This window comes from Lynx canadensis, chromosome D2, assembly GCF_007474595.2.
Source record: "Lynx canadensis isolate LIC74 chromosome D2, mLynCan4.pri.v2, whole genome shotgun sequence".
Lineage (NCBI taxonomy): Eukaryota > Metazoa > Chordata > Mammalia > Carnivora > Felidae > Lynx > Lynx canadensis.
Genome location: NC_044313.2, coordinates 75685860 through 75713805, shown reverse-complemented (window position 1 = coordinate 75713805; position 27946 = coordinate 75685860). Strand labels below are relative to the sequence as shown.

The window sequence follows — 27946 nt, the reverse complement described above, 5'->3', positions numbered from 1 at the left end:
ACGCGAAACCTAGAGTGTGACAAGGTGGTTAAGTTTTATGTTCTGAATCCTTGGTAAAATCGGTTCCACGGAAGTAACCCCTTACCCTTCACAAAACTGAAACAAATAAAAACGGACGCAGCGTATAAGCCTACTATAAGCATGAATTAGAATAAGTGACACATTTGAACAAATGTAGTCCTAGAGGGTCATCAAGGACAGAAAAGGAATAAAAGAAACATGATAGTGCTTTCAAAAATATTTTCTGGGGGCGCCTGGGTGGCGCAGTCGGTTAAGCGTCCGACTTCAGCCAGGTCACGATCTCACGGTCCAGGAGTTCGAGCCCCGCGTCAGGCTCTGGGCTGATGGCTCAGAGCCTGGAGCCTGTTTCCGACTCTGTGTCTCCCTCTCTCTCTGCCCCTCCCCCGTTCATGCTCTGTCTCTCTCTGTCTCAAAAATAAATAAACGTTGAAAAAAAAATTAAAAAAAAATATTTTCTGAACTTTTCTGTATTAAAATGTAACATTGTTCTCCCTCCTTTATTTTATACCACCTCATTCTTTCGTTTGCAATGGTTAAGTGGCACATTTCATGACAGCAATTGGCAGAGTCACTGAAAAGCACATCTGCCTTTAAAGATGACATGCAAGGGGCGCCTGGGTGACTCAGTCAGTTAAGTGTCCGACTTCAGCTCAGGCCGTGATCTCATGGTTCATGGGTTGGAGCCCTGCATCGGGCTCTGTGCTGACAGCTTGTAAGGGTTAAATTGTAGTTAGGGCTAATGCTTAGCTTGAAAAATAACAGCTTTGTGTTGACACTGAAGGTTAAGAGATAACAGCCTTGCTTTGCTCTGGTAAACTACGCCTCATACCCTTGTAAATTAAGCTTCACCAATTAAGGAAACAAAAGTTCAAAGAAAAGAGCGTCAGAGGCAGGGTCAAGGAGATCCACTGGTTGCAACTTAGAGGCAGAAAGTCTAAAGTAAACACCTCATTAGACAACTGTTTCTAACTCATCTGGGACCTGTTTCTTTGTTCTGTTCCCAGGTGATGATAAAACGATGTGATCGGTTATAAAAACTCTGTACCCCGGCTGTTCGGGGCCGCACTCTTGTCAAGAGTGTTGGTCCCGATCGGTCGGCCTTGCCTCTCATTGTAATAAACTTTGTTGTGACTGTCACTGGTGCCCGTAGCATTCTGTTTCAGGAGTCGTGTGGATGCAACAAGCTCAGAGCCTGGAGCCTGCTTCAGGCTTCAGATTCTGTGTCTCCCTCTTTCTCTTCCCCTCCATCACTCGCTCTCTGTCTCCCAAAATGAATAAACATTAAATTTGTTTTTAAGATGGCATGCGAACAGTCTACAGTAGCCTTTCTCAAAGTGTGGCAAAAGGTCCTGAGGTATCCTCTGAAAAAAAGACGGTATAGCTCAATAATCTGGGGAAATATAAATGGATTCCACCACAATTTAAAGATTCATAGTACTGGAAAATCCATCAGTAAAAAATAAAAACTTATTTAATTATTTTAACTCAGCATCTTTAAAATGTGTTAGAGCAGTGTTTCTCAAACTATCTGTGATGAAGGACCAATTTTCTTTTAATTTCTAGCCTGTAGTGGTCTGATTCTCTGATAAAATACAAAAAAACTTATCAGAGAAAACCATGTGTTTTTTTTTTTAATTTAAAATGTACGTATGTAGGTATGTATGTATTTTGAAAGGGGGAGAGAGAGAGAGAGAGAGAGGGAGGGGGAGAGAGAGAGAGAGAGAGAGAGAGAGAGAGAGAGAATCCCAAGCAGGCTCTGTTCTGTCAGTTCAGACCCTGATGCAGTGCTTGAATGTGGCTCGAACTCACAAGCCATGAAATTATGACCTGAGCCAAAATCAAGAGTCGGACGCTGAACTGACTGAGCCACCCAGGTACCCCGAGAAAATTAAGTTTTTTAAATGAAGACATAAAATACAAGCTTACATTTTGTAAATTATTTATAAATTACTGTTTATAAATTATTCAGTAAGACATAAAATTGCTCCCTTGAATTGGTATAAAAGTTTCTAAACACTTATTGTTAGTAGTTTTTCTTATCTTGTCACAAATCAATAACAATTTGTGACTGACCAGGTCCATGGCCCACACTCTGAGCAGCACTATATCTGATCACAGAACCCTTGTGTTCTGTAACACCCATCTGTAGGATGCTCTTTGGGAAATACTTTATAAAGACATAAAATGACAAGGTCAAAGTCTAATTCCCAACAAATATTGATCCAATCCACCTGTGCATTGTGAAAAGTTCTAACTTCAACGCTGAATTATAAACTATATCGATACCTTGTTTGTTCCACGTAAGGCAGATAGGAAAACAGGAAAAGTTAACAAACTCACTTCAGGGTCTCAAGCGACATCTGTAAATTGTAATTGCGTTCCTGCTCCGGTAGCTTGGAGAACTCCACCAGACACGGATGCTGTCTCTTATTGTCATCTCTAACCTGAAACAGGGCAGAAAATCCTCATGTAATAGTCTCCAATATCAGACACTAGCAACGGCAAGCCATCTGTGTGGTGGAAAGTGGAGGGGGAAAGTGGAGGGGGAAAGCAAGAAGGAAGCCCCAGCTCATCACCCTAGCAAATTCGCCCTGGAACCCCCCCGGCACATTAATGTTTGAGGTCAGTGGTAAAACTTGGCGTTCTCTGGGCCCCCTGTTCTATTTGTCACAGTTCCTGGCCCCAGGTCCCATGCCTGCTCTACCCGGATACCCACAGCTCGCCCCCTCAGCCCCCTCCCGCATTTGTTTAAATCTTATTTTCTCAACCAGGTTTATCCTATCCACCTTCCCAATGCGGCCATCTGCCCGCTCACCCTACACTTTCTATTTCTTCCATAACAAATTCCACCTGCTAACAAATTCTGGTCTGCCGGACCGGATACTTTACTGTATTGTCTATCTCCTGGCACTAGAATGTAAGATCAAAGAAACAGGGATTTTGTTCTCTTTTGTTCTTTGCTGTATTCCCAGCACCCAGAACATGCCTGACACGTGACAGGCACTTAACAAATGTTTTGTAAACTGAAATGAATTCTATGTAAGAAGGTGCAGTGATGATTTAGTTTTCATGTATAGTCATTTTATGTATTTAGAGCCAAACGGACTGGAGACGTCAATCAGCAGCATGACTGATCTTTGAGATGGTTCCAGTTGTTGATCTCACCCGCTGCAACCTCCAGATAACACAAATCATTCCTTCACCTTGACAAAATCAGCCTAATACAGGCACTTTTCACATTAATCCTTAAAAGTGTGTATTAGCAATAAGAGTAAACAAAATTCAAGACTTTAGGAATCAATTAGTAAGAAATCTGTTCTAGATCCTTACATTACTAAATACTTTTTTTTTTTAATCTTCTTGGAGACCCAAGTGACACGGGCATTGGTCCCTGGTAGCACTAGATGACAGTCATATGCTGTTAGGGTACAAATTACTCCATGGGAATAATTACCAGGTTCTAGAAACGCCACATAAAAAGTGTGCGAACGTGAGCAAAGATTTTTTTAAAAAACTCTTCAGGCATCACTATGTTAAAAATAACATATTGTTTTTTCTTCCTAGTGATCTTTACAAATGAACAGGACTTAGGCAAAAGCATATACAATATGTACTTGACTAAATGTGTGACTCTGGAAATGAAATCTAGAATCACAGGACTTTACATGAATTCTAAACATAAAAGTAGAAGTGAATGTGTCCAAGTCCTGATACTCTACTCCCCATTTGCGTTATGTCCTCTTCCCCTCCATTATCTATACCAGAGAATAACACTACTGTCCTCTCAAAGGTCCAAGCTAAAACCAAAAACCCGCCCAGACTTCCCTCCCTCTCTTATCCATATCCGATACTTGAACTCTGAAACACGTCTTGCAATCATGTCTCTCCTTCCCCACTGCCAGGCACACAGTTGTGAAACTCACCATCTCCTACCTCAGGGACTGTTAAGAGCCTCGGCAGATCTTACAGCGCAAACAGTTCCAGACTAGAAGCTAGAAAATCTGGATCCTAGTCCTAGCTCCTGACGATCCCTGTGACTGCTCTCAAGGCCCTTCCCTCTGTGAGGACTCTCAGAGGAGACATCATCACCCGTAAAACTGAAATAACACATAGCCCAGCGCACTGTTGTGAAAATTTAATCCAGGAACCTGTGAGATTGTATGTGAAAATGGAAAGTGAAAATGTATTTATCTAAATAATACATAAATGTGAGGAAGTAGAGTATCATACAGTATTACCGCTAAATGGGGGTATCATGCGGTATCACCACTAACGCTAATCCTAAATGTTCTTTATTTAAAGCTCAATGCGATAGGGGCGCCTGGGTGGCTCAGTCGGTTAAGCGTCCGACTTCAGCTCAGGTCACGATCTCGCGGTCTGTGAGTTCGAGCCCCGCGTCGGGCTCTGGGCTGCCGGCTCGGAGCCTGGAGGCTGCTTCCGATTCTGTGTCTCCCTCTCTCTCTGACCCTCCCCCGTTCATGCTTTGTCTCTCTCTGTCTCAAAAATAAATAAACGTTAAAAAAAATTATTAAAAAAAATAAAAAAAAAATAAAGCTCAATGCGATAAATTACGACAGAATGAATACACCCATTTCTATATTCAGTCAAATATAAGAAAGTACAATCTTTGGGATATTTAGACTGATAACATTATACAAATAAAAGTATTGTCACAGTCCTGCTAAAAATAAGTCTAGGATACATGGAATCGCATAGGAAGTGCTTTTTCTCCTTAATCTAAATTTTACTGACAAACTAAAAACGGAGATCTTTAAATACGAAGTTGGAAATATATTCAATCATTGTATCTCAGCCTATTTTCCACCTATGAAATCAACTATGACCCTCTGCCCACAGGCTCCGTACTGACTGCTACACACAGTTAAGACTAAAAGAAGTAAAACACCAGGGAGGGGAAAAGAAAAATGACTGATTTCTTTTCATTTTCAGCTTTCACTCTCAATTTCAATGAGGTTTTTTTTTTTTTCCAAGTGGCTTAGAAATCAATGCTTATTGTCTGTATATGTTAACCTTGATTTAAAAATATAACTTTCAGCCTAAAGAATGACAACTTTTCAATGGTCTATGCAACCAAGCCATCCTTCAACAGACACGCCAATAATGTTGTCCCCTCTCGTAATGAAAAACTGGACAAAAACTAATATGTAAGGGCAAAAATCAATCTAATCGATTCATGTTGCCACATAGCAGGATGAGTGAGAAAAAGTTAGGTTTTCAGAAAGATGTATTAACAAATCTGAAAATAAATTTCAAAATTACTTACCGGACCATACTGCCAGCCAAGTTCAATTTTATTCATAACCCAGAGTTCATGGATATTCTCTGCCAGTTTTTCTCTTATTCTTTCCAGGTGAGGAGGTAACACAATCTAAAATTACAAGAAAAGAAAAGAGAGGGAGGGAGGGAGGGAGGGAGAAAGAGAGAAAGAGAGAAAGAGAGAAAGAAAGAAAGAAAGAAAGAAAGACATCAGAAACAAATGCAATAAAATAGTGCTAACTATCCTCACAGTGAGCTGAACCAAATAAAACCATCATAAACCATCGAAACTAATATAACGAGGTTCTAAACATTCTAATGTAGTTATTAAAATATAATTAGGTATAGCTACATTTTTTAGGTAATTTGGAGACTTTGGGTGGGACAGCTTATGTTTCCAAGGGAATATATGAGAAGTTGGGAAGAAGAAAAAGAGTGTTGATGGGGGCAGTCACCATTAAGAAAGATGCCTTCATGGGCGTGGGATATAGCTACCAAAGTGTGCATCACTTAAAAGAGAAATCACCTCAAAGTTCTTAAACCAACCTGGTCATTCCCCATAGGCCAGAATGAAGGCGATTCAGTGGCCAAAGGATAATCCATAGGCTCTCTGAGTCTGTAAATATCTGATTGTAGTGACGTATGTTTTCCCTTTACTCTACCACTCTCATTGGTTTCCAAGTATGAGCTTCTAAGGGAAAACTATCTTTACATGTTCTCATTAAAATGAGGAAGTTTAGGGGTGCCTGGGTGGCTCAGTCGGTTAAGCACCCTTCAGCTGAGATCATCACCTCCCATTTCATGAGTTCAAGCCCCCGCTGGGCCCTTGGCTGTCAGCACAGAGCCTGCTTCAGATCCTCTGTCTCCCATTCTCTCCCCTTCCCCTACTTTCTCTATCAAAAATAAATATTTTAAAAAGAGAAAGTTTAATGACCTCTTCACAAAGAACACGAATGGTTTTCAAGGCGAGGGCTTGGTTGTTCACGTCTGGTGACGCACTTACGTGTCACCCCACAGCCAGTCCCCTCCACAAACGGAGGGCAGGCGATTGCCCACAACGTTCGCTGATGAGGCAGTTGCCCCAGAAATGCAGGCTGTCACTGCTCCCTGTCCCCACAACGGTAGAGATACTCTAGGTCTCAGGAAATCCTCAATGTGTTCTCACCGCAGAATCCAACCGTCCCTCCCGGCCCAGTTCCATCCTCCTAATCGTGTTTACTACCACACTTTGGAAGCACCACACCTATCCTGCCACCGTGCAGCCAGAAACGACACACAGTAAGTTTTAGGCATGAACAAAGCTTGCTCCTTTTACTAAATAATATAAAAATTCAGCATGACGAGACAGAAAAGAGGATGCCAGGAGCTAAGCAAGCGTTCGCCAACAACTGGACCCTCTGAGGCCTGGTATTGATTCTACTTCAGGATCTAGAAGCAATCCCTTGGATCTTCGAAACTAATACAAACTTTGAATATCTAACCAACCTTAATGAAGTTACTTCAGTGTCAAGATAGAGCCATATTTAGTTAACTCATTGTCTGTGTCGGGTTATGTACACATGTATGAAACAAAAAAGCAAGAATGAAGGCTAATATTTCTTGGGTGCCTGTTTGCAAAGTATTGTGCTAACGTGTTATTTATTAACCATACCCTTAGGGTCCTAATCGACGAGGGGAGTAACTTCCTCAAGGTCCCAAAGTAAGCATTTGACCCTGGGTGCTATGACTCACTCCAAAGCCCACAATCTCAATCTCGACCTAAGAAAAAGTTCAGTTAAATTGCTTTAAAATAATAGTGTATCGAGATGGGAGGAGAAATTTTAAAAAACTACACCCTAAAATTAGCATCCATTACCTCCAGGTGTGACCCACATTAGTGGATCAGGAAATCAATGTAGTGGCTTGAGACCACCCTTAAAAAGAATAGAATCAAATCAAACAGAAAATAGATGAGAGGAAGTGGTAAAGGTAAGCATTGTTTTTATGAAACGTGCTTCAATTATACACATGAATCGTAGGACTGTCAGATGCATTCCTGAGGGTTGCGGATAAAAGCGTCGGAAAACCATGGCACATGAGAACAGTACAACAGTGTGGCGGTACAAGTGGCCACCATTACGTCTGCTCCGGGTACCTGGCTGGTATCCACAGGGATTGGTGTGAAGGCGGCCTGCGTCAGGGAAACTGTGGGGCCCAGCAGGTCTCGGGTATAAGTTCTTTCTTGCTTGTATTCTCTGCTGTGTTCCACTTTCAACTTCTCTTTTGGGAGAACAGCTTCATAACAAGGAGCATACCCAGGTGGAGGAAGGAATTTAAATTCTCCATGTCTCCCCCCAAGCAGAAAGCGTACCCTAAAAAGGATGCGTGCCAGGGTCAGTGACAGCTCTGATGTATAGCAAGTCGCCTCATCAACAAAAGACGAGGAATAAATTCTCAGCACAAAATTAACTTTATCAGACACCACACTTTTCTCCCAAGCCATAATGTGGGTGCCATAGAGTCTAAGAGCCTCTAAACACAAAAGATAAAATGGGATCACAGGAAAAAATGGATTAAATGATGTTGCTGGGTCAGGGAAAACTATCATTCACTGGAGAAACAGCAAAGTCACACACAACAGACTCCTTTGGGGATGAAATGCCTGTACACAGTAATGGGTCACTGAATGTCTCAAGGGGCCAAAACAGTCAACTGAGAAAGAGGAGACATTATCTAAATATCTATGTATTTTCAATTACAGGACTGGGTGAGGTCTGATTTAAAAAAAAAAAAAAAAAAAGTCACTTTCCAGTGTCCAACTTCTCAGTGAAATTCCTTAAAGGGAACTCAAATGAAATTTCATTTGTAAAAGAAAGAAGGTAACCTTATTTCTTATTCGACGACAAAAAGTCTTACTAAAATCTTTAATACATCGAAATGATTATATCAAAGATAATTTAATCCAAGTTCCATTGAACAACACTTTTCGAAACATAGCTAAATGATGGGGTGCTCAGCTTACAAAATAAAATCAGGGGTGCCTGGGTGGCTCAGTCAGGTAAGCATCCGACTTCGGCCCAGGTCATGATCTCACAGTTCATGAGTTCGAGCCCTGTGTCCGGCTCTGTGCTGACAGCTCAGAGCCTGGAACCTGCTTCATATTCTGTGTCTCCCTCTGTCTCTCTGCCCCTCCCCTGCTTATGCTTTGTCTCTCTTTCTCTCAAAAATAAATAAACATTAATTTTTTTTAAATAAAGGAAAATCAAAATTTCCTTTTCCTTGCAATTTTTTTTCTAATTTCTCTGCTTCGGTTCTAGGCCAAAAATAACAGGAATAATAAATTAGTAAATAAAATAAAAAGCAAACAGCAAAAAATGAGGACAACTAAAATTTTAAAACTAAAATTTTTAAATTTTAAAAATTATAAAAAGAAATACAGTTTGTATGAATACACCAGCAAAGGTCACTGGTGCGTGGATAGCTAATAATTCACGCTTTCTCTGTCCCCTCTTCAATATGGTGCTTCTGTAACCATGAATTATTCATGTGGATAGAATTCAAATAGAAACAATAACCAGAATAACTCGATGGCCAGTCGTAATAAGAGAGCCATTCTCATTAGTTAGCTATATGCATATATTAATAGGTGACAACATGGCCCCTTATCACAACAGACCGATGCTTGTTAAAATTTTCTTTGTAGAACTCCAAAGAATTATCATTTATCTCTTTCCATCTGGTAATAGCAAGAACGCAGAAAGTTAGAAGAAACCACCTTGACCCAGCTGATCACAGGCAGATAATTTACAAGTGTAACAGGTAGAGGGTAACACAGAGGAGATATCTCAACCTGATGAACAAAAAAAATCCATTTAGTTTCTGTAGAATGAGGGGGTTTGGAGTAGGGTGGGGGAAGATGATGACAAGAAAAGAAAAACTGATGAAAATAAATATAAGGAAATAAGTGGTACTTTCTTACATAATATAGTTCATTTTCCTTTATTAAATAAAAAGTAAACTTAAATTGGCTTGAAATATTCCAGAACACTATTTGGGAGAGGCTTAGCAGATGGCTCCGTCTAAATGGCAGAATAGGTGGACAGAGCATTCAGCCCCTCGAGATGCCCCTCTGGGGTGAATCTTACCTCTTCTTCCAAGGCACTAGCAACATGCCCCGGGGACAGACGCCCCGGGGGTGAGAGAGAAGGTTAGGGAAGCGTGGGTGATGGCAGTACAGAGTCTTCTGTGAAAGAATGAGAAGTCAAAAGGGACACAGACCAAAAAACACACAGAAATACTAACTTTATTCCTGCAGAGAAACTAACAACTGGAAAGAAGAGGCCATCGATGTTGAAATTCTCAAACATTCCTTGAACAGGTTGCCCGTTAATTCGGAATGAGATGCTTGGGGCGCTCAGATCTAAACAGCAACTGATGACATCGTCGGTTCTCAAGAGATGTTGATTCGGTGAGCTTACAGTACGTGCAATACAACCTATGGAGGAAAAACAGTAACAGAGGTGACTTTCTATTTTTATTTTTCCTCACAGCATCATCTTCAGAGCCAAAGATCTGAATCAGTAGTGACAAATCAACGCACAATACTGGAAGACAGTAAGTCTTGAATGCATATTAATGTTATATATTAAATCTTTTGTCCAAAAGCTGTTGCTTTTTGGGGGGAGCCATGCTGCTATCTTTACTATAAAACGGGCCTTCTCATATGCAGAGAATTCTGCGTGGAGATGAATGGCATTTGATGCACAAATCATCTCAGAGCTGATAACGTGATGATGTCAGAGAAAAAGCTCCAGGGAGAGATCTGAGTTCAAACAGACGTTTTACAAACTACCATCTGTATGACCATCAGCCCATTAATAACCTCTGTAGACCTTGATTTCTTATAAAGCCAAATGCCACAACCTTGCAGAGTTGTAATAATGATTAAATTAATGGTTTAAAAGAACACCAGGACTTGCATGTCAGTCCCCTTGCCAAATATTAAATCCCCTTTGTTTTATAAAATAAAAATATATAAGGATAACGAAAGCAGAAAATGTGTTCATTCGTGCACTGTTTGCTGAGAGGCAAGCATATGCCAACTGGTTTGTTTTTACAATTGATTTCACACAAGATCTTGGTTGGCTTCCTAAATACGGCAGGATGCAAGTTGAGGCGTGAAATGATTATTTGATAAACGTCATTTCCTGCCCCAGCCAACCTGTGGCCTACGCTCATTCTTGACTATGTCAAAACTCCTTTGCTAATTAGTCTCCGTGGGCACACAGGCAGACAAGAAGGTGAGGCTTTCTCAAATACACATGCTCACAAATGCATACAAAATTTCCCAATTTGAGCAAAGACAAAAATAGATGTCATGATACAAGATTTGCATTTTTATAAGACCTTTTTTGAATTTCCAGCATGCCAAACTTTTTACCAGCAGCATATCTGAAATGCCACTGGCAGAAGATAAAGACTTTTTAAATTTTGTGTAAGTTTTGACTTTTATCAGTAATCAAATCTGCAAGCAATAAATTCATTATCAAGTGGTACTTTTAGAATTCCCTAAATAAAGAGAGCTTTTCAATGTTTATTTATTTTTGAAAGAGAGTGACAGAGAGAGAGTGTGAGCACGGGAGGGGCAGAGAGAGAGGGAGACACAGAATCCAAAGCAGGCTCCAGGCTCCAAGATGTCAGCACAGAGCCCGATGCAGGGCTTGAACTCCCAAACTGTGAGATCATGATCTGAACCGAAGCTGGATGCTTAACCAACTGAGCCGCCCAGGTGCCCCAAGGGAGCTTTTTAAAAACATCATATAAAAGCAATGTAACTCATGTCAAAAGATCTATACCCTTCTTTGCATCGAGGTGAAAATGTCATTACACAGATATTTACTATACACCAAATATACTGCTCAGACTGAGGGATATTATTATGCTGATGCTGAGGACTAAAAGTCACCATGGCAAACCCTCTTGTGATGCCTGAAACAAAAAGGAAAGCTAGAGAGGATCACTAGTGCACAACCTGAGGTCCACAATTTAAATGGCACTCACACTGTTGAATCCACTGGGAAGCATTTTCAGGTTTCATGTAAGCAAACCTATCATATCCATATTAGAACTACATTCCTGTCCTCCGCATTAGCCACAAAGGAAGACAGCAGCAGTGTGATTTACCGGTCCTGGATTAGAAATCTGTACCCATCTTTCTCCTCCACTCTTCTATGACATTCCTCCACACTTCCGTATTTAAATGCTCCGAGACTCATCTCACTTTTGGCCCTCCCTTACAAACACTTGGGACTTGGATGCCGAAAATCCAGTTCTGCATTCACAGAATGTAGCAACTCTGTGCAAAGTTTAAATTGGAAAAGAATAAGTGAAGACACAGCTCCAAACTTTTGCTGATGAGCCCAATTCTCATTCCAGAAAACATCACCAGTCTTTAATTACAGAAAGTTGAGTGGTAGAGAACATGCTCTATACCAGAAATCGCAGATTTAATTCTACTTTCACTATTAAAAAGAATAGGAGCGTAACCCCAAGAAAATGATCTGAATGACTGTGACCTTAATAAATCAGTCAGAAGCCAACTGATTTAGTTTTGTCTTTGTTGACTCTGAATCTAAAATTAAGAAAGCATTTAAGGGATGCCTGGGTGGCTCAGTCGGTTAAGCATCCGACTTCGGCTCAGGTCATGATCTCGCAGTTAGTGAGTTCGGGTCCCGCATCAGGCTCTGTGCTAATGGCTCAGAGCCTGGAGCCTGCTTCGGATTCTGTGTCTCCCCTCTCTCTCTGCTCCTCCCCCACTTACGCTCTGTCTCTCTCTGTCTCTCAAAGATGAATAAATGTTAAAAAAAAAAATTTAAAAAGGAAGCATTTAATATGGCTGGTGTCAGAGAAATTTCTGCCTGTGCTCTCTTCTAGGATTTTTGATGTGTCAAGTTTCACATGTAGTTCGTTAACCCATCTTGAATTTATTTTGTGTCTGGTGAAAGAAAGTGGTTTAGTTTCACTCCTTTGCACGTAGCTGTGTGGTTTTCCCAACACTATTTGTTGAAGAGGCTGTCTTTTTCCCATTGCATATTCTTTCCTGCTTTGTTGAAGATTAAGTGACCATATAATTATGGGTTTATTTCTGGATGTTCTCTTCTGTTCCACTGATCTATGTGTCTATTTTCGTGCCAGTACCATATAGTTTTGATCACTACAGTTTTGTAATATGGCTTGAAGTCTGGAACTGTGATATCTCCAGCTTTGCTTTGCTTTTCCACGATGGTTTTGGCAATTTGGAGTCTTTCCTGATTCCATACACATGCCAGGATTTTTTTTCTTCTAGTTCTGTGGAAAAAATGCTATTGGTATTTTGATAGAGATATCACCGAATGCGATTGCTTTGGGTTGCACAGATATTTTAACAATATCTGCTCTTCCATTCCACGAGCATAGAATGTCTCTCCATTTGTGTCATCTTAAATTTATTTCATATTTTTTACAGTTTGCAGAGTACAGGTCTTTTATTTCTTTGCTTAGCTTTATCTTACTGCTTTCGGTGCAATTGTAAATGGGACTGTTTTCTTCATTTCTCTTTCTGCTGCTTCATTATTGGTGTGCAGAAATGCAACAGATTTATGCACATTGATTTTGTATCCTGTGAATAACTTAATTCATGTATCAGTCCTAGTATTTTTTCTGGTGGAATGTTTCAGGTTTTCTATATATAATAGTATGTCATCGGCAAACAGTGAAAGTTGGACTTCTTCCTTACTAAGGTGGATGCCTTTTATTTCTTTTTGTTGTTGACTGACAGATCCCAGTAGCTGAAAAAAACCCACACCTTTCAACTACAGGCAAGACACAGTGCGTACTTCCTTGCCATTTAAAAAGCAATTGAATGTTTTCTCCTGATACAAAGCTTCAAATGATTTTCTCCTGAACTTCCACAACCTATCCTCCTTTCAGTGATATATGTTCACAGGTGCACTGAATATTTTTGTTGTTGTTGTTGCTGCTGTTTTATTTAACAGAGACTGCATAATAAAAAGTATAATGCATTACAGGTCAATTCCATGAGCACTGGGTTCTTTTTGTGTGTTGAAAGAAAAAGCTTCAAGCTAAATGCAAAAATGAAAATGGTAAGGTGGCATTATACGGCTAAAATAATTAGAACCAATTCAGCATTGTTTTATCAGAGTAATCTCCCCTCTCCCCTAATCTCTGTGTACTGGGAAAACAAGTTAACACGTTTCATTCATTCACCTGAGTACCCAAGTCATGCGGAAGCATACCAGGAAGTAAAGAGAGAAGATAGGAAAACTGAAGGGTGAGAGTGAAAATGTATTATGAGAGAGACATTACCCCTATTTTATGTTTGTTAGGCCTTCTGAACTTAGTGGTCATTGCCTTCGTGTGGTCAGCAGGAAAAGCATACTACAGGAACAGAAGCTCTGACTATAGTCAGGCCAGAACAATCCACTGCGTGTTAAGACAGGCGCACTGCTCCCTGGGCCCCAACTACAGGCCCCCACGTTAGGATGAAAAATCTCAGCCAAGCTCCTTACTTGACAGAGAGAACCCTGAAATGCCTGCATTTCCCTTGCATTGACAAATATTTTCTGCCACTTGATAAAACTAGTACTCAAAGACTAAGATGTTATTTTTTTCTTTGTTGTTGCTTAAGATGTTCTTTTTCTTCAGTTATATTTTTGCACTCCTAAATGTGGTATCCTGAAAATAATCATGCCTGCCACTTATAGACATATGCTTGTTTATAAATAGAGAAATTCAGAAAGGTATTTCAAAATTTAACAGGGGACGCCTTTAGGAAGTAGATGTGAAGGGAAGGAGATATTAGGGACTTTTCACTTCTGTACTATTTGAGTTTTTGATCATGTATTAATTTTATACTAAATCTTAAAGACTCCCCCCCAAAAATATCTGAAATGCAGCTTCAGGTCTTCCAGACTACTAAGCTACTGGCACTGAATAAAGGAAAAAATCAGTAAGTATTCATGACAAACTACAGCTGCACAAAGTGCTTTGATTCACAAACCCATTACCATAAACTCTTAGATTTAATTCAACTTTTAAGTTTTTATAAGCGATTAGAACTCTAAAGCATTAATAAATGAGTATCATTTTTAATGTACACTCAACCATCCAAGTTCAGGTTGACAGCTGGTGAAATGAACTATATATTTATTTTTAAACAGTTCCACACAAAGTGTCATTTGATTATAAACTGACTCCTCGGGGCGCCTGGCTGGTTCAGTCTATTAAACTTCTGACTTTGGCTCAGGTCACGATCTCACAGTTCATGAGTTCGAGTCCCGCATTGGGCTCTCTGCTCTCAGCCCGGAGTCAACTTCAGATCCTCTGTCCCACATTTGCTCCCTGCCCCTACCCCGCTCATGCTCTTTCTTTCTCTCTCAAAAATAAATAAATGCTGGGGCGCCTGGGTGGCGCAGTCGGTTAAGCGTCCGACTTCAGCCAGGTCACGATCTCGCGGTCCGCGAGTTCGAGCCCCGCGTCGGGCTCTGGGCTGATGGCTCAGAGCCTGGAGCCTGTTTCCGATTCTGTGTCTCCCTCTCTCTCTGCCCCTCCCCCGTTCATGCTCTGTCTCTCTCTGTCCCAAAAATAAATAAACGTTGAAAAAAAAATTAAAAATTAATAAATAAATAAATGCTAAAAATAAATAAATAAAACAATAAAAATAAACTGACTCCCCACAATACACTTCACAGATGATGGATTCCTGACATAACATTATTTACCAGGAGGTGGAACTTAGGCTCTTTCTCCCAATTATTTTCTGGGATCTGTTCTTTGGCTTTTATATTGGAAGCTGAAGCTTTGCACACACCTGCTAAAGCAAGTAGGAAACACATACATTTGTTTTTTTTTCTTTTTTGCACTTGATTTGTGAATCAAAACGCCACTTTTCTAACATACTGTTCATCAACAGTACAGTCTTTCGGAAATGTACTATAATTGTAAGAGTTTTCTTTCTCTCCCTCTGAGTTTTATTTAACATTCTCACTCATTGCTTCCATGTTAAATTTCTTTTTCTTTTTAATTTTTTTTAACATTTTTTTTTGAGACACAGAGAGAGGCTGTGAATGGGGGAGGGGCAGAGACAGAGAGAGACACAGAATCCGAAGCAGGCTCCAGGCTCCGAGCTGTCAGCACGGAACCTGGTACGGGGCTCAAACCCACAAATCCTAAGATCTTGACCTGAGCCGAAGTCGGACGCTTAACCGCCCGAGCCACTCCCAGGCGCCCCTCCATGTTAAATTTCTGAATAATAAACGTATTTGATTATACACACAGCACCGATAGCTTTTGGAAACACAGAGCAAGGGCAACAGATTTCTCATGCGGATGCGGGGGGAAGACACAGAGGGTGCTGACCTGACCACAGGTGAAGGCCATCAAATCCGTAGGAAAAGAGGTCATCTCCAACTCCATTGCCACCCCACTCCTCACCGCCTCCAGGGTAGGGAGAGTACCCTTCGGTGGACGCCCAGCCCACCCTCAGGTGAGTGGCTTCGGCAGTCACGAACGGCTCCGTATGATCCACCATCAGCTCATAGTACCACTTCTTATACTGGGCGGACCCTTCACTGACGCCCAGAAAAATATTGGGTCTCATGCTTTTAAAGAGAGACAAACAGCACATGAGAAACTCCGGACAAACCTTTCTCCAAGATGCAATATGTTAAATATATGTTTTCCTTCAGTACTACAAAATTACTAAGTCGCTGATGCGGGGGCTGGTGACAGCCAGCCTTACGGTGAACAGTCAGTAACTGGTGTTTGCTTTTCGGATTACTTGGAAATATCGCTCAGGAGTCTAAGATTATTGTTTCTTCATTGCTCTTCTGCATATTTCATATCACTGATCATGTTCAAGATGGGACACTCAGTATCACAGGCCTTTTGGATCCATGGCATTGTTATTCAGGACACTTAGACATTTTCCCTAACTAAGCTCTGTGTCAGATAGGGAACGAGGCTGAAGCGAGCCATGTTGTTGGTAAAGGAACCAGAGTGATAATCAGCTTTGTTGTTCTCCATGCCTCGCTGAGGGCAGAGGAATTTCTAGGGAGTTGCATTTAATTCTGCTTCCTGAGGGACTTAGACCCTATGTGAACGGTAAAGATTGGTGACAATCTCAGGAAATACCTCTCAATAACAGCACGTCTATTATACAAACAGCCACTCAGGAAGTTCTTAAATCACTTGTGTTAAAAAACACAATATAGAAATATACACCAAACCCTACATTTTTGTTTCAAACAGGGTAAGGTGGGGGATAGTTCCCAGATAGCTGCTAGATATAGTATATCAAAATTATTACTATCACACATACTATTTTCTTAATTGTAATCTGTATTATTATTATTATTATTATTATTATTATACTTCGTATAAGGAAGGCAGCATGGCTCAGTGTTTAAGAGCTCAGTCTCCAGAGTTAGACTTGAGCTCCATTTCCAGTCCAACATTTTAATCTACGAAACGCATACAATGGTACCCCGCTGGACTAGTTGAACCGAGTACAAACACGGTGTGGAATACACAGAAAGTCCATGGAATAGTGTCTGGCATACAGGGATGTGTGATAACCCTGGAGGGAATGTCTAACCAAAAACGCAGCTTTATTTTTTTTTTACGGTATTTATCATATGTTGGACATCCCGATTCAACTTTTTTATTATACACAGTGGCCACTTGAACACTGGCATTGAAGTGTAGTGCTTTTGTTCATATTCTAAGAAAGCACAAAACGTAAGTATATACAACTCTGTCCCTGTATAAAGGCCAGCCCGCTCCCGAGGACATCAGTGAGAACCATGAGGGTGGATGAAAGCTTACATCTTTGGGATAAATGCATATTCTGCTTGGTTCACCTATTATGATTATGATTGATTATGATTATGATTATGATTATGATTATTATACCATCTGACTAATAGAAAAAACTGCACTATTCGCTGGGGGAATACGTAAAATATCCTAATAAAACAAACGGACCGTAGGATGCCTTAGCTATAGAGCCAGAACACGAATCGCTCCGTTATGCCGCCTATTTGGTGACGTTGTCCTTGTGAATCTACCTGCTAACGTGGTTTACAAGACGTGTCTGCAGAAGTAGGTCTCTTCCCGGCAGCAGATTGTCGCAGATGAGATGCTGGTTGGAACGGACCGCTACTCCATGGCAGACGCAGAGAGAGCACAAGACGTCCAGAACCTGAAAAAGAGCAATCACGTCCAGCTAAGTCCCTTCTCAGATTCAAGTATCCCAGCACTTTTTGTGAACACAAACACATTCCCTCTGACCCAGCCGTTTGAGCATGGCAGCCATGAGTCCACTCACAAGTGGACTTTACAAGTTTCTCTTACATACCAACTGAGAATTGCACGGTGCCCCATTGGTGCTAAAAAAAAAATAAGCGCTAAATAATATTATGATTGCAATTAAGAAATGAAAAATACTCATGAATCACTTGAAACGCCTTCTATAAGTTCTCTTATTTTAAAAATGTATTTAAAAGTATGCCAGAGTTCATTCATGGCAGTAAAATGCTTCCCTTACCTTGTGGTTTCTTCCATGCTTGTCTAAAAGGGAGATTATGGACTTAATGTGTCCTTCTTTGATAATATTTAGGGCTTCTGGACTTTCTACTAACACACAGTGCAAAACTTCAAGAATACCTAAAGAGAAAATCAAGAAAGAAAAGATGATTAAAGAGTCTGCGATGATCAGTGTCTTGCCTTTCCTTTATGTGTTCATTCTGCAAAATGTAATTATTACGCACTCAATGTGCTTGTCACAAGGCACTGTGATTAGGGACAGGTGATGTTTGTGACAGGGGACTGATCACTGAAGATGATGAAGTCCTAGTTTAATGAGGAAAAGCCAGTGTTAGCAGAGTAAGCAGGTAACTCTGCCTGGGGAGGTACAAAAGAAAGCATCCTTAAGTCGAGCCTCAGAGAACACATTCATGACCATTTTCCAGACAGGAAGGTTAAGGTGGTACAAGGCTGGGTGAATTCTTGAATGGTGGACATACCTGGGGTGCCTGGAGTACAGAGCAAGTAGAGGACAGTACAGGTAGATGGTAGGTTAGGACCAGCTTATGAAGTTTCTCAGCATTGAAAATATAACCCTACAACAATGCATTCTAACCCACACAGATCATTACATTCCCCCGGAGGTAAATGGCAGAAAACATTTCTTAGTTTGCACAACAACAGAATACAAAAATACAGAGAACTATACAACATACAAAACCTGATTAAGGATGGCGGTATTTTAAAGTGTCAGCCATCAGAGAAGATAAAATGGAATTTACCCTTTCTTATCTTAAAATTGAAGAAAGAGAATAGAAAATAAGTTTTGGATCGGAATGTTTAGTGTGAATTTGGAAAGCTGAATGTGTACATACGTATTCATGGTTTCCGAGCAAGCTTACTTTGTCGCTAATGAGAGTGCAGGCCACCTGTAGTAATTAGATAGAACACTGAGAAAATGTGATCTGAGAGATACAAGGTGTCACAAAGGGCCCAAGGGAAATCCGCAGAAAGGTGTATACATCTCCAGAGGAGTTCACTTTCTTGGAAAAGAAAAGCGCGCAGGCTTACAAACGGCAGAATGTGGAAGTAATGGTAGAACGTGGCTGTCACAACTTATACTTGATCCAAACCCCAATCCATTATCGGACAAGGGCTATTAATGCTAATTTCTACACTAATGACTTAATTTGTTGAGGTATGAATGTATGTTCAGTTAAAAAAAAGTACCCAAACATGAGTTCATTTTTTGGTGTAGTTCGAAATCAACTTCTATGTTCCAACAATCCATGCCAGCTAAAAATCCAAGATAGGAGAAAATAATACAAGCTGATGGGTAGTTAAAGAAGATGTTTCTGTAAGGGTACTTAAACTGAAAGTTTCTGGTATCAAAAATGGAGCAATAAAACGCATTCATTCTGAGCTAAAATAAACTAAAATAATAGAGAGGGAAGAGCGTTTTTAGCAGATTGGTCATATTTTAGCCTGACGTCTTTGTTTGTTCCCTGTTACCTATTACTGCAGAACCCATGGCAGCTGCCCGTATTTGCAAATGGGCTCATTCAGTTAAGCGTCCGACTTCAGCTCTGGTCATGACCTCGCAGTTTGGAAGTTCGAGCCCCGCGTCAGGCTCTGTGCTGACAGCTCAGAGCCTGGAGCTTGCTTCAGATTCTGTGTCTCCCTCTCTCTCTGCCCCTTCCCCGTTCGCACTCTGTCTCTCTCAAAAATAAATAAACATTAAAAAAAATAAAAAAAAAGAAAGTTGTACTGTGTCTCTACACTCATCTATTCACATTTCCTCAATGGCTGCTTTTGCATTAAAGAGGTAGAGCTGAGGCTGCAAAGTCCAGCCCTACGGTCCATAGAGCATCATATATTTACTGGCAAGTAAAAGGCCAAGAAAAATAAATTCTCTTTGTCAGTAAATACGTGTGAAAACCAACAGCATTCAAAACCTTGAATATATGAGAAAAGATTTAAGACTAGAGTTTGAAAATGCACAGCACATATCACAAAATGCAGGAATGGCCACACGAAAACAAATCTGATTCTTCTCATATTCTGCAGACTTTAATAGAAGGCTTCCAGAGTTTGGGGCTTAACATTCAATCAAATATGTTTCTTTAATGCTGCTACATCATATCCAACAAATAATCTACTTAGTCGAAAAGGATTGACTACCTCAAGTCTGATAGTGAAAGGTCAGAGGAAACGACTTTTATTTTCAACTGTTGGAATTAACAGCAAATGTTTTATGAAATAAAAATAAAAAATTTTATTTTTTGTGGTAAGAAATTCCTAAAAGATAACAATTTGGAAATAGCAAAAGATTCATTTTCAAAAAAAAAAAAAAAAAAAAAGACCAGCTAGAAGGACTCTATTGTGTGTATATGTAAATCATGCCAACATATGTCTGGAAAAAAGAGACAGAGGAACAAGGTTTAACAAATATTATAATGGCAACACTTTCCTAAAGATGATTTGATGACTGAATTCTAAACACACTGAATAAGACCCAGAAATGGGAACAGTGCATAACACTTATTGCCAGATTCTCAAGGAAAAAATTTAAAGCTTGGTAGATCATAACCATATTACCAGAATATACAATACGTTGTCAAACATACACATATGCAAACTAATAAGAAAAAGCAATCTGAATTTGTAAGTTTTAATAAGTTTACAGAAATGATTTCAGTGAAAATTTTAAGAACATGCAAAATACATAACGTATAATGTAAACTTTCAAGAGTAGACACACAATGGGATATGCATTATGACTGCAACTATGTCAAATATGTTATGTATAAAATACGTACTTTAAAAAAACACCAGGAGTTAGTACACCAGAGTGCTCGTGCTGGTTGCTGCTGGATCAAGATACCTCTCTTCCCATATTTCATGAATTCCAGGAAATGAGTACACAGAGCTTCTTTTTTATGTTTTTTAATGTTTGTTTATTTTTGAGACAGAGAGAGACAGAGACAGAGACAGAGACAGAGACAGAGCAGGGGAGGGGTAGAGAGAGAGGGAGACACAGAATCGGAAGCAGGCTCCAGGCTCTGAGCTGTCAGCACTGAGCCCGATGCAGGGCTTGAACTCCCAAACTGTGAGATCATGACCTGAACTGAAGTTGGACGCTTAACCGACTGAGCCACCCAGGTGTCCCTCGTTTCATAAATTTAGAATAAACATAAACAAACCTACCCTTTCCCACACACAGAGCACCCGAATTATAAGAGTTTATGTAAGGGCTATGTATGGTATGGCTTAGTGAGGGGCAACAAGAACTCAGGTTAACTATTCCCAGTTGACTTCAAGTACCACTTCCTAATCATCTCGTGGACATTTCATCCAGAATGGTCTCCAAGTGCCTCCAACTCAACTCTTCCCAAACTGAATATACAATACCGTTTTTGTATCTATACATGCAACTGCTTCTCTGGTCCACGGCCCATTCTAAAAGCCAAATCTAAGTCCAAGCTAAAAACTTCCGTCATTTCTGAATTTCTGGCTTCCAGTTCCATCTAAGGTCAAAGCCCATTCCCCTGTATGCCAGCTCCTTCCCTAGATGACCCAACCCTCCTCTACTGCCTCAACTCCTACCAACTCCTCCTACAAAGGACGGTTCAAGTATACTCTTACTTCAAAGTACATACTATAAATATGCTTAGGTGCTCGTATATTTACAATACATTTGCACGTTATAAACATTTATTTTGTAGTTACCAGGCACTGTTCTAGGCAGTAAGATCATTGGCAATCAAGGCCTGTCAGGCTCAGGGGGAGCCTGTCGGCTCTGCCCCACCTTCCATGTTTTCACATGTTATTCTCAGACTAAAATACACTCCCTTCTTCTGGGGCTGCAAAATGGGAATCATCTTGCAAAGTCAGAAAGTCACCTCATTCAGTGGGATTTTCCCAACACCCTAGAATGAATTATCTTTCTTTGTAGGATTGATCACACTGTATTAAAATAATTCATGCTCATTTCAATCTCCCACTGGAGAATGAGCTCTGGAGAGCAGACATGTGTTGAAATCTGCTTCCTGGTCACCCATCACACTCTGGCCCAGGGAGCCCCATCTCATGTTTGCCAACTGAATTAAGTGAATGAATATAAACGGACTATTAGTATATACCTTCAGTTTAAACTAAATAAGCCTATGCTAGGTTTACCCAATATAACAAGAGTCATTACTGTGAAGAGTATATAAAATAGCTACTTTGGCATATTTTACATCTGGAAACTTTAATATTAAAATACATTTTTTAAGGTAGGGAAGACAGATGATAGAACACAGATGGAAAATGTAGATTTCTTAGTTCCAGGATTACTTTACTTGTGCTTTAATTTCAACAGGGAAAATTTTGACTTACTGACTAACAAGAATTTTTGTGGGCTTTAGTCTATTTCTGTGGGGGTCATACACAAAATTCAAAATAAATGGTGTAAGTCCTATATGTAATATACATGAAATATTTAGCTATTTGCCTTAAAACTTTTGTGGCTGTAACTTTTCTTTATAGGGTTCATGAGAAAGAAAGATCTCTGAGGGTGTAATAAAATGTCTGGAAATAACCTCATGGTACTGGAAGCATCCGAGTCCTACAATGGGTCATGCGCAGGGTGGTCCAAGGTTGAACAAAACTTGTTGAGCGTCTGTACGGAAACAAACCACGGAACAGAAGTGCTATATTTGGCCTGACGTCACATACCAGGAATAATCGAGCCTAGGGATCTCGCCCCATCCTCGGTAGGCACGAGTTCATGGTAAGTCTTGCACATTTGAGCAAAATATATACAGAACCAGACCGGCAGCCGCTCAGGCACAGGGGGCTAGTGTGGGGCAAGGAAGACCAGTGAAGAATGGAGAGACGATGCCGACACACCCTCTCCAGAAAGTGTTTTCTCAACCACAGTCACGCGTGTTTTGCGAAAATAAAAATTATAATCTCAGAACACCGAGGCGTATGTGGGTTTAGAGGGAACCTAGTTCTCACTGCACATGTGGGCATTATTCAGCTTTGGGAAAGGACTTCTCTTTTATATCTCTGCTCTACGCATGGGTAAGGATCCCGGACAGCTTTCTGACAGAGCACACGGCCTCACCTGACAATTTCTACACGGAAGCCTCTTAGTCTAAGAGGCGAGCAAAGAGAAGGCTTCAACCTGGGTGCTAATCAGTATGAATCAGACTGTCCCTCAGTGACAGAAACACTGGGGACACAGCGCAGGTAACGCACACAGAACTGCAATATCCACAGCAACAGTCACGATTAGAGAAACCACAAATTCCACATTATTCAAATCATAGGTTGCTTTTCTATTTTTTTCCCTACCTAGGAGTTAAAATTCTTTGTAACATTTAAAAAAAATTTTTTTTAATGTTTATTTATTTTTGAGAGAGCAAGACAAAGCAGGAGTGGGGAAGGGGCAGAGAGAGAGAGGGAGGCACAGAATCTGAAACCAGCTCCAGGCTCTGAGCTATCAGCAGACAGCCCGACGCAGGGCTTGAACTCAGAAATGGCGAGATCATGACCTGAGCTGAAGTCGGTTGCTTCACCAACTGAGCCACCCAGGTGCCCCAAAAAATCCTTTGTAACTTTTTGGTCAGACCTTATTAGTAATATCCCCAAGGCTCAATGAGGGCAAATGGAAATAAGGGAAGTTGTATTTTCCACCTTGGATAATTAAATGTAAACAAAGTGACTCAAGTAAAAAGACGTGGGGGAAAGACACTGGGAAGTAACATGGCAACACAGAACATGAAACACACAAGCCAGAGCTGTCTATAGGGGTTACAGGAGACTGTTCCTGCATGCAGTAACGACGTAGGTTATGGACTGTTATCCTTTGATAAGGGGACTGGAGCACTGGATATTTACTAGGCTTAATGAAGAATTATAATAGTAAGAGGTATTACTATTATCCTGTCATATTACATAGTGGTTATAACCATGGACTCCAGCCAATGTGCCACAGTTGAGTCCTGGCAAATTTTTAGGCAAGTTACTTAACCTCTCTGTGTTCCAGAGTCACTCTTCCTCTTTTTCTTTCTTTCTTTCTTTCTTTCTTTCTTTCTTTCTTTCTTTCTTTCTTTCTTTCTTTTCTTTTCTTTTCTTTTCTTTTCTTTTCTTTTCTTTTCTTTTCTTTCTTTTCTTTTTCTTTCCTTCCTTCCTTCCTTCCTTCCTTCCTTCCTTCCTTCCTTTTTTAACTTTTTACTTTTTATTTTTATTTTTGAGAGATAGCCACCGAGCACAAGTAGGAAAGGGACAGAGACAGAGGGAGACACAGAATCCGAAGCAGGCTCCAGGCTCTGAGCTGTCAGCACAGAGCCCGACACAGGGCTCGAACTCACAAACCATGAGATCATGACCTGAGCTGAAGTCAGATGCTTAACCGTCTGAGCTACCCAGGAGCTACCCAGAGCCCCCGTCTCTAAAAGAGAATTAGAATAATGCTACCCACTCTGGGGGGGGGGGCTGTTTTAAGGAGTAACACATGGAAAGCTTTTAGAAAGCTATGTAAGCATCTGCAATTATTTTATGGTTGCAACAAAATAACATAAATGAGAAATGAAATTTAGAAAAAGGATCATCAAGGAAATATTAGAAATATGCTTCTTTTGAAACAGAGATGAAAAACTTTAAATCAGGGAAAGGTAGGGAAATACTGAATGGTCAACACTGATCACAAGCAAAGTTCAGGGAATATATTTATTGATCAGCATGAAGAAATGAAATCGATGCTAGATTTTAAAATAAAACAGTTAAATTAGGAAATCCAGGGGAAATTAGACTGGTCTGTTAGACAATGAGGGAAAGATAGGCAGACACAACTAGGGCAAAGACAGAACTGTAAGACAGCTCTACATTCTGGGGACAACAGGATTGCTGAGCCAAAAATACCATGAAAGATTACACCAAGTAGACTTACTGTCTAATCAATGTTCAAAAAGGCAGAAAGCACTCCTTTGACAGGAACCCCTTCTCTGGGTATTAAGATCATGAAAAAGAAAAACACATGAAAATAAAGTGGGCAGCGGTTGGAGAAGGCAGAAGAAAAGTTCAGCTAGCTCCATGTTGACAGAAGGTCTAAGTAGTTTGGGAGGAGTTTTGCAACATACCAAAGGTGAGGCCAGAAGAGAAAGAATCTGAGTTATGTACAAACATATTAACTTGTTCCTGGGCCCGTGCACTTGAGGGAGTCCTGTAAAGGCATGTCTCTGTTATTCTGTTCCACTCATTTAATTGTTTTTTAAGGTTTATTTATTCTTGAGAGACAGAAAGAGACAGTGCATGGGCAGGGGAGGGGTGGAGAAAGAGAGAAAGAGACAGAATCGGAAGCAGGCTCCAGGCTCTGAGCTGTCAGCATAGAGTCCGATGCATCACTCAAACCCACGGACCATGAGATCATGACCTGAGCCAAAGTCAGAGGCCTAACCGACTGAGCCACCCAGGCATCCCTTGTCCCATTCATTTAAATGGAACTGCCAATGAGTGATATAATCATGTACTGCAACCAAGCTGTCCTTCTTTGGTGGTTGGGCATGAATGTGGACCTAGAAGTAGCAGAAACTTCTAGTTTGAGCCAGTGGAGAGGTTAGTTTGCTCTCCCTAATCAGTGTTAGGCCCGTGCCGAACAAATAGCAGGAGGTGAGCAACCAATCAAAACAGACCATAATTACAACACATCTTTCTTAATGTTAACAGTGAATTCTGCATGTCACAGATTGAAGCACTGAGAGAAGTAAGAGTAATCTGTGGTTTGTTGAAAATGAGTATAAACTTGGAGCACCTGGGTGGGCTCAGTCAGTTAAGTGTCTGACTTTGGTTCAGGGCATGATCTCGTGGTCCGTGAGCTCGAGCCCCGTATCAGGCTCTGTGCTGATGGCTCGGAGCCTGGAGCCTGCTTCAGATTCTGTGTCTCCCTCTCTCTCTGCCCCTCCTCTGCTCTCTCTCTCCCTCTCAAAAATAAGTAAACATAAAAAAAATAATAATAATTGGGGCACCTGGGTGGCTTAGCTAAGCGTCCAACTTTGGCTCAGGTCATGATCTCGCTGTTCTCAGAGCCTGGAACCTGCTTCAGATTCTGTGTCTCCCTCTTTCTCTGCCCCTCCCCTGCTCACGTGGTCTCTCTCTGTCTCTCAAAAATAAATAACCATTAAAAGAATTAAATAATAATAATAAATAAAATGGGTACAAACTTGAAGTCAAGAAACTATTTGAGTTTCAGCGTGAGATAAACTGATGAATGTGCTTTTTAACTTCTGTAAGCAAATAGAAAGGGACAAAAGAAGCAATGTACGTTTTGCTTTCTTTCTATAACACAGCACTAACTTGTAAAGGAAAAACACTAAATAGGGTTTCCATATCTCACCCCCCTCCAAAAAAAATGGACCGAGTTGATTTCAATATGAAAATATAGAGAGGCATGGGCAGGGGGGGCGCCTGAGTGGCTCAGTTAAGCATCTGACTTCAGCTCAGGTCATGATCTCCCAGTTTGTGACCTTGAGCCCACGTCCGGCTCTGGGCTGACAGCTCAGAGCCTGGAGCCTGCTTCATATTCTTGTGTCTCCCTCTCTCTCTGCTCCTCCCTGATTCATACTCTGTGTCCCTCTCAAAAATAAACATTAAAGTTTTTTTTTTTAATCTGAAAATATCATGTCTTGAAAATAACAATGCCAAGAGATGCGGCCTCAAGCCAAGTTGAGAAAACACATCATTTTCTACACTTCAAAGTTTTATAATGGTTTTGAGGCTTCAGAAGAAAATAAGCTCTTTAAATCTTGAGCTAACATGAAGTTGAGAAGGGAGAAAAAAGGGGCAAGGATTGAAATATAACACAATTTGACAAAATTAGGAAAATAAAAGTGGAAGTTCGTGAAGATAAAGGTATACCACAGTGTTATTCATATACAGAAGGGCAGAATATCAGGAATGCATTAGCAAAATAATTGTATAAATTGCTATATCTCAAAACCCACAGAGTGCTGAGCACCAGACAAGGAATCACAAATAATTTGAAGATATTCTTATCTTGCTGGTTACTGTTGGGTGTTTCCCACCCAGTTATTTGTTCAATTATCATTTAGTTCATTAAATGGGCTATCTGTCGTGTGAGGTTCTAGATTGGAGTAAAAAGAGGAACAAAATTTGACGTCGTTCCTGCTCTTATGAACTTTCCAGACCACGAAACTTCAGTCCTGGCTGCATTACTTTCCTTTGGCTTTGCAAAGATCATACCTCTTAGCTTCCTAGCTTCAAAGTCCTCATTGGTAAAATGGAAATTATAACGGAACTGACCTCACAAAGTACCTGGGAATCCACTGAGGTAATACAAATGACATCTCATCACAGTGCCCTAAACTCACTCGTCCCACTCCTTTTTTTTTTTTTTTTAAAGTTTATTTCTTTTGAGAGAGAGAAAGAGCACGGGGAGGGGAAGGGCAGAGAGAGGAGGAATAGATACAGAATCTCAAGCAGGCTCCACACTGACGCAAGGCTCGAACCCAGAAACTGTGAGATCGTGACCCAACTGACCTACTCAGGAGCCCCTTAGCGTCCAGCTCTTGATTTTTGGCTCAGGTCATGATCTTAATGGCTCCTGAATTTGAGCCGCTGCATCAGGTTCTGGCTGACAGTATGAAGCCTGCTGGGATTCTCTCTCTTTCTCTGCCCCTCCACTGCTGTTTGTTTCTCTCTCTCTTTTTTTTTCTCTCAAAATAAATAAAGAAACTTAAAAAAATATTCCCTTGGCCACACAATGTGCTCATTATAGTGTTCAAGAAACAAGAAAGGTGTGCCTCTCTGTGAAATATTAGTCCCTACAAACATGCTGGCAGATGCAATTAATTGCTCTAAAGGCCTTTAAATAAAATTTTCAAAGATATATACATCTGAGTACTTTTAAAATAAATCCTCCAGGGCAAGAGAAAAACACAGATTAATGAGCTCTTCAAAAAGATACCTCAAAGCAGCAAATATTTATTGAGAACTATTATTTTGGGCAGAAATGTAAAATGATCATAGCATCTGCCTAAGCTTTGTATAAATTTTAAAAAGGCAGTCTTGTCAAGAAATG

General features: G+C 40.5%; 1 protein-coding gene across 6 annotated transcripts in view; it reads right to left on the bottom strand.

Moving 5' to 3' along the window:
• RYR2 (ryanodine receptor 2) overlaps positions 1-27946 on the bottom strand; it is a 767906-nt gene that overhangs the window by 320848 nt on the left and 419112 nt on the right. For all 6 annotated transcript variants that reach the window (XM_030335594.1, XM_030335595.1, XM_030335590.1 and 3 more), the window contains exons 18-24: positions 17882-18000; positions 17403-17536; positions 15694-15935; positions 9580-9772; positions 7433-7649; positions 5306-5410; positions 2362-2465 (exon numbers count right to left, since the gene is read on the bottom strand). In XM_030335594.1, the coding sequence (XP_030191454.1) occupies positions 2362-2465; positions 5306-5410; positions 7433-7649; positions 9580-9772; positions 15694-15935; positions 17403-17536; positions 17882-18000 (1114 nt within the window). The remainder of the gene's footprint in view (positions 1-2361; positions 2466-5305; positions 5411-7432; positions 7650-9579; positions 9773-15693; positions 15936-17402; positions 17537-17881; positions 18001-27946) is intronic.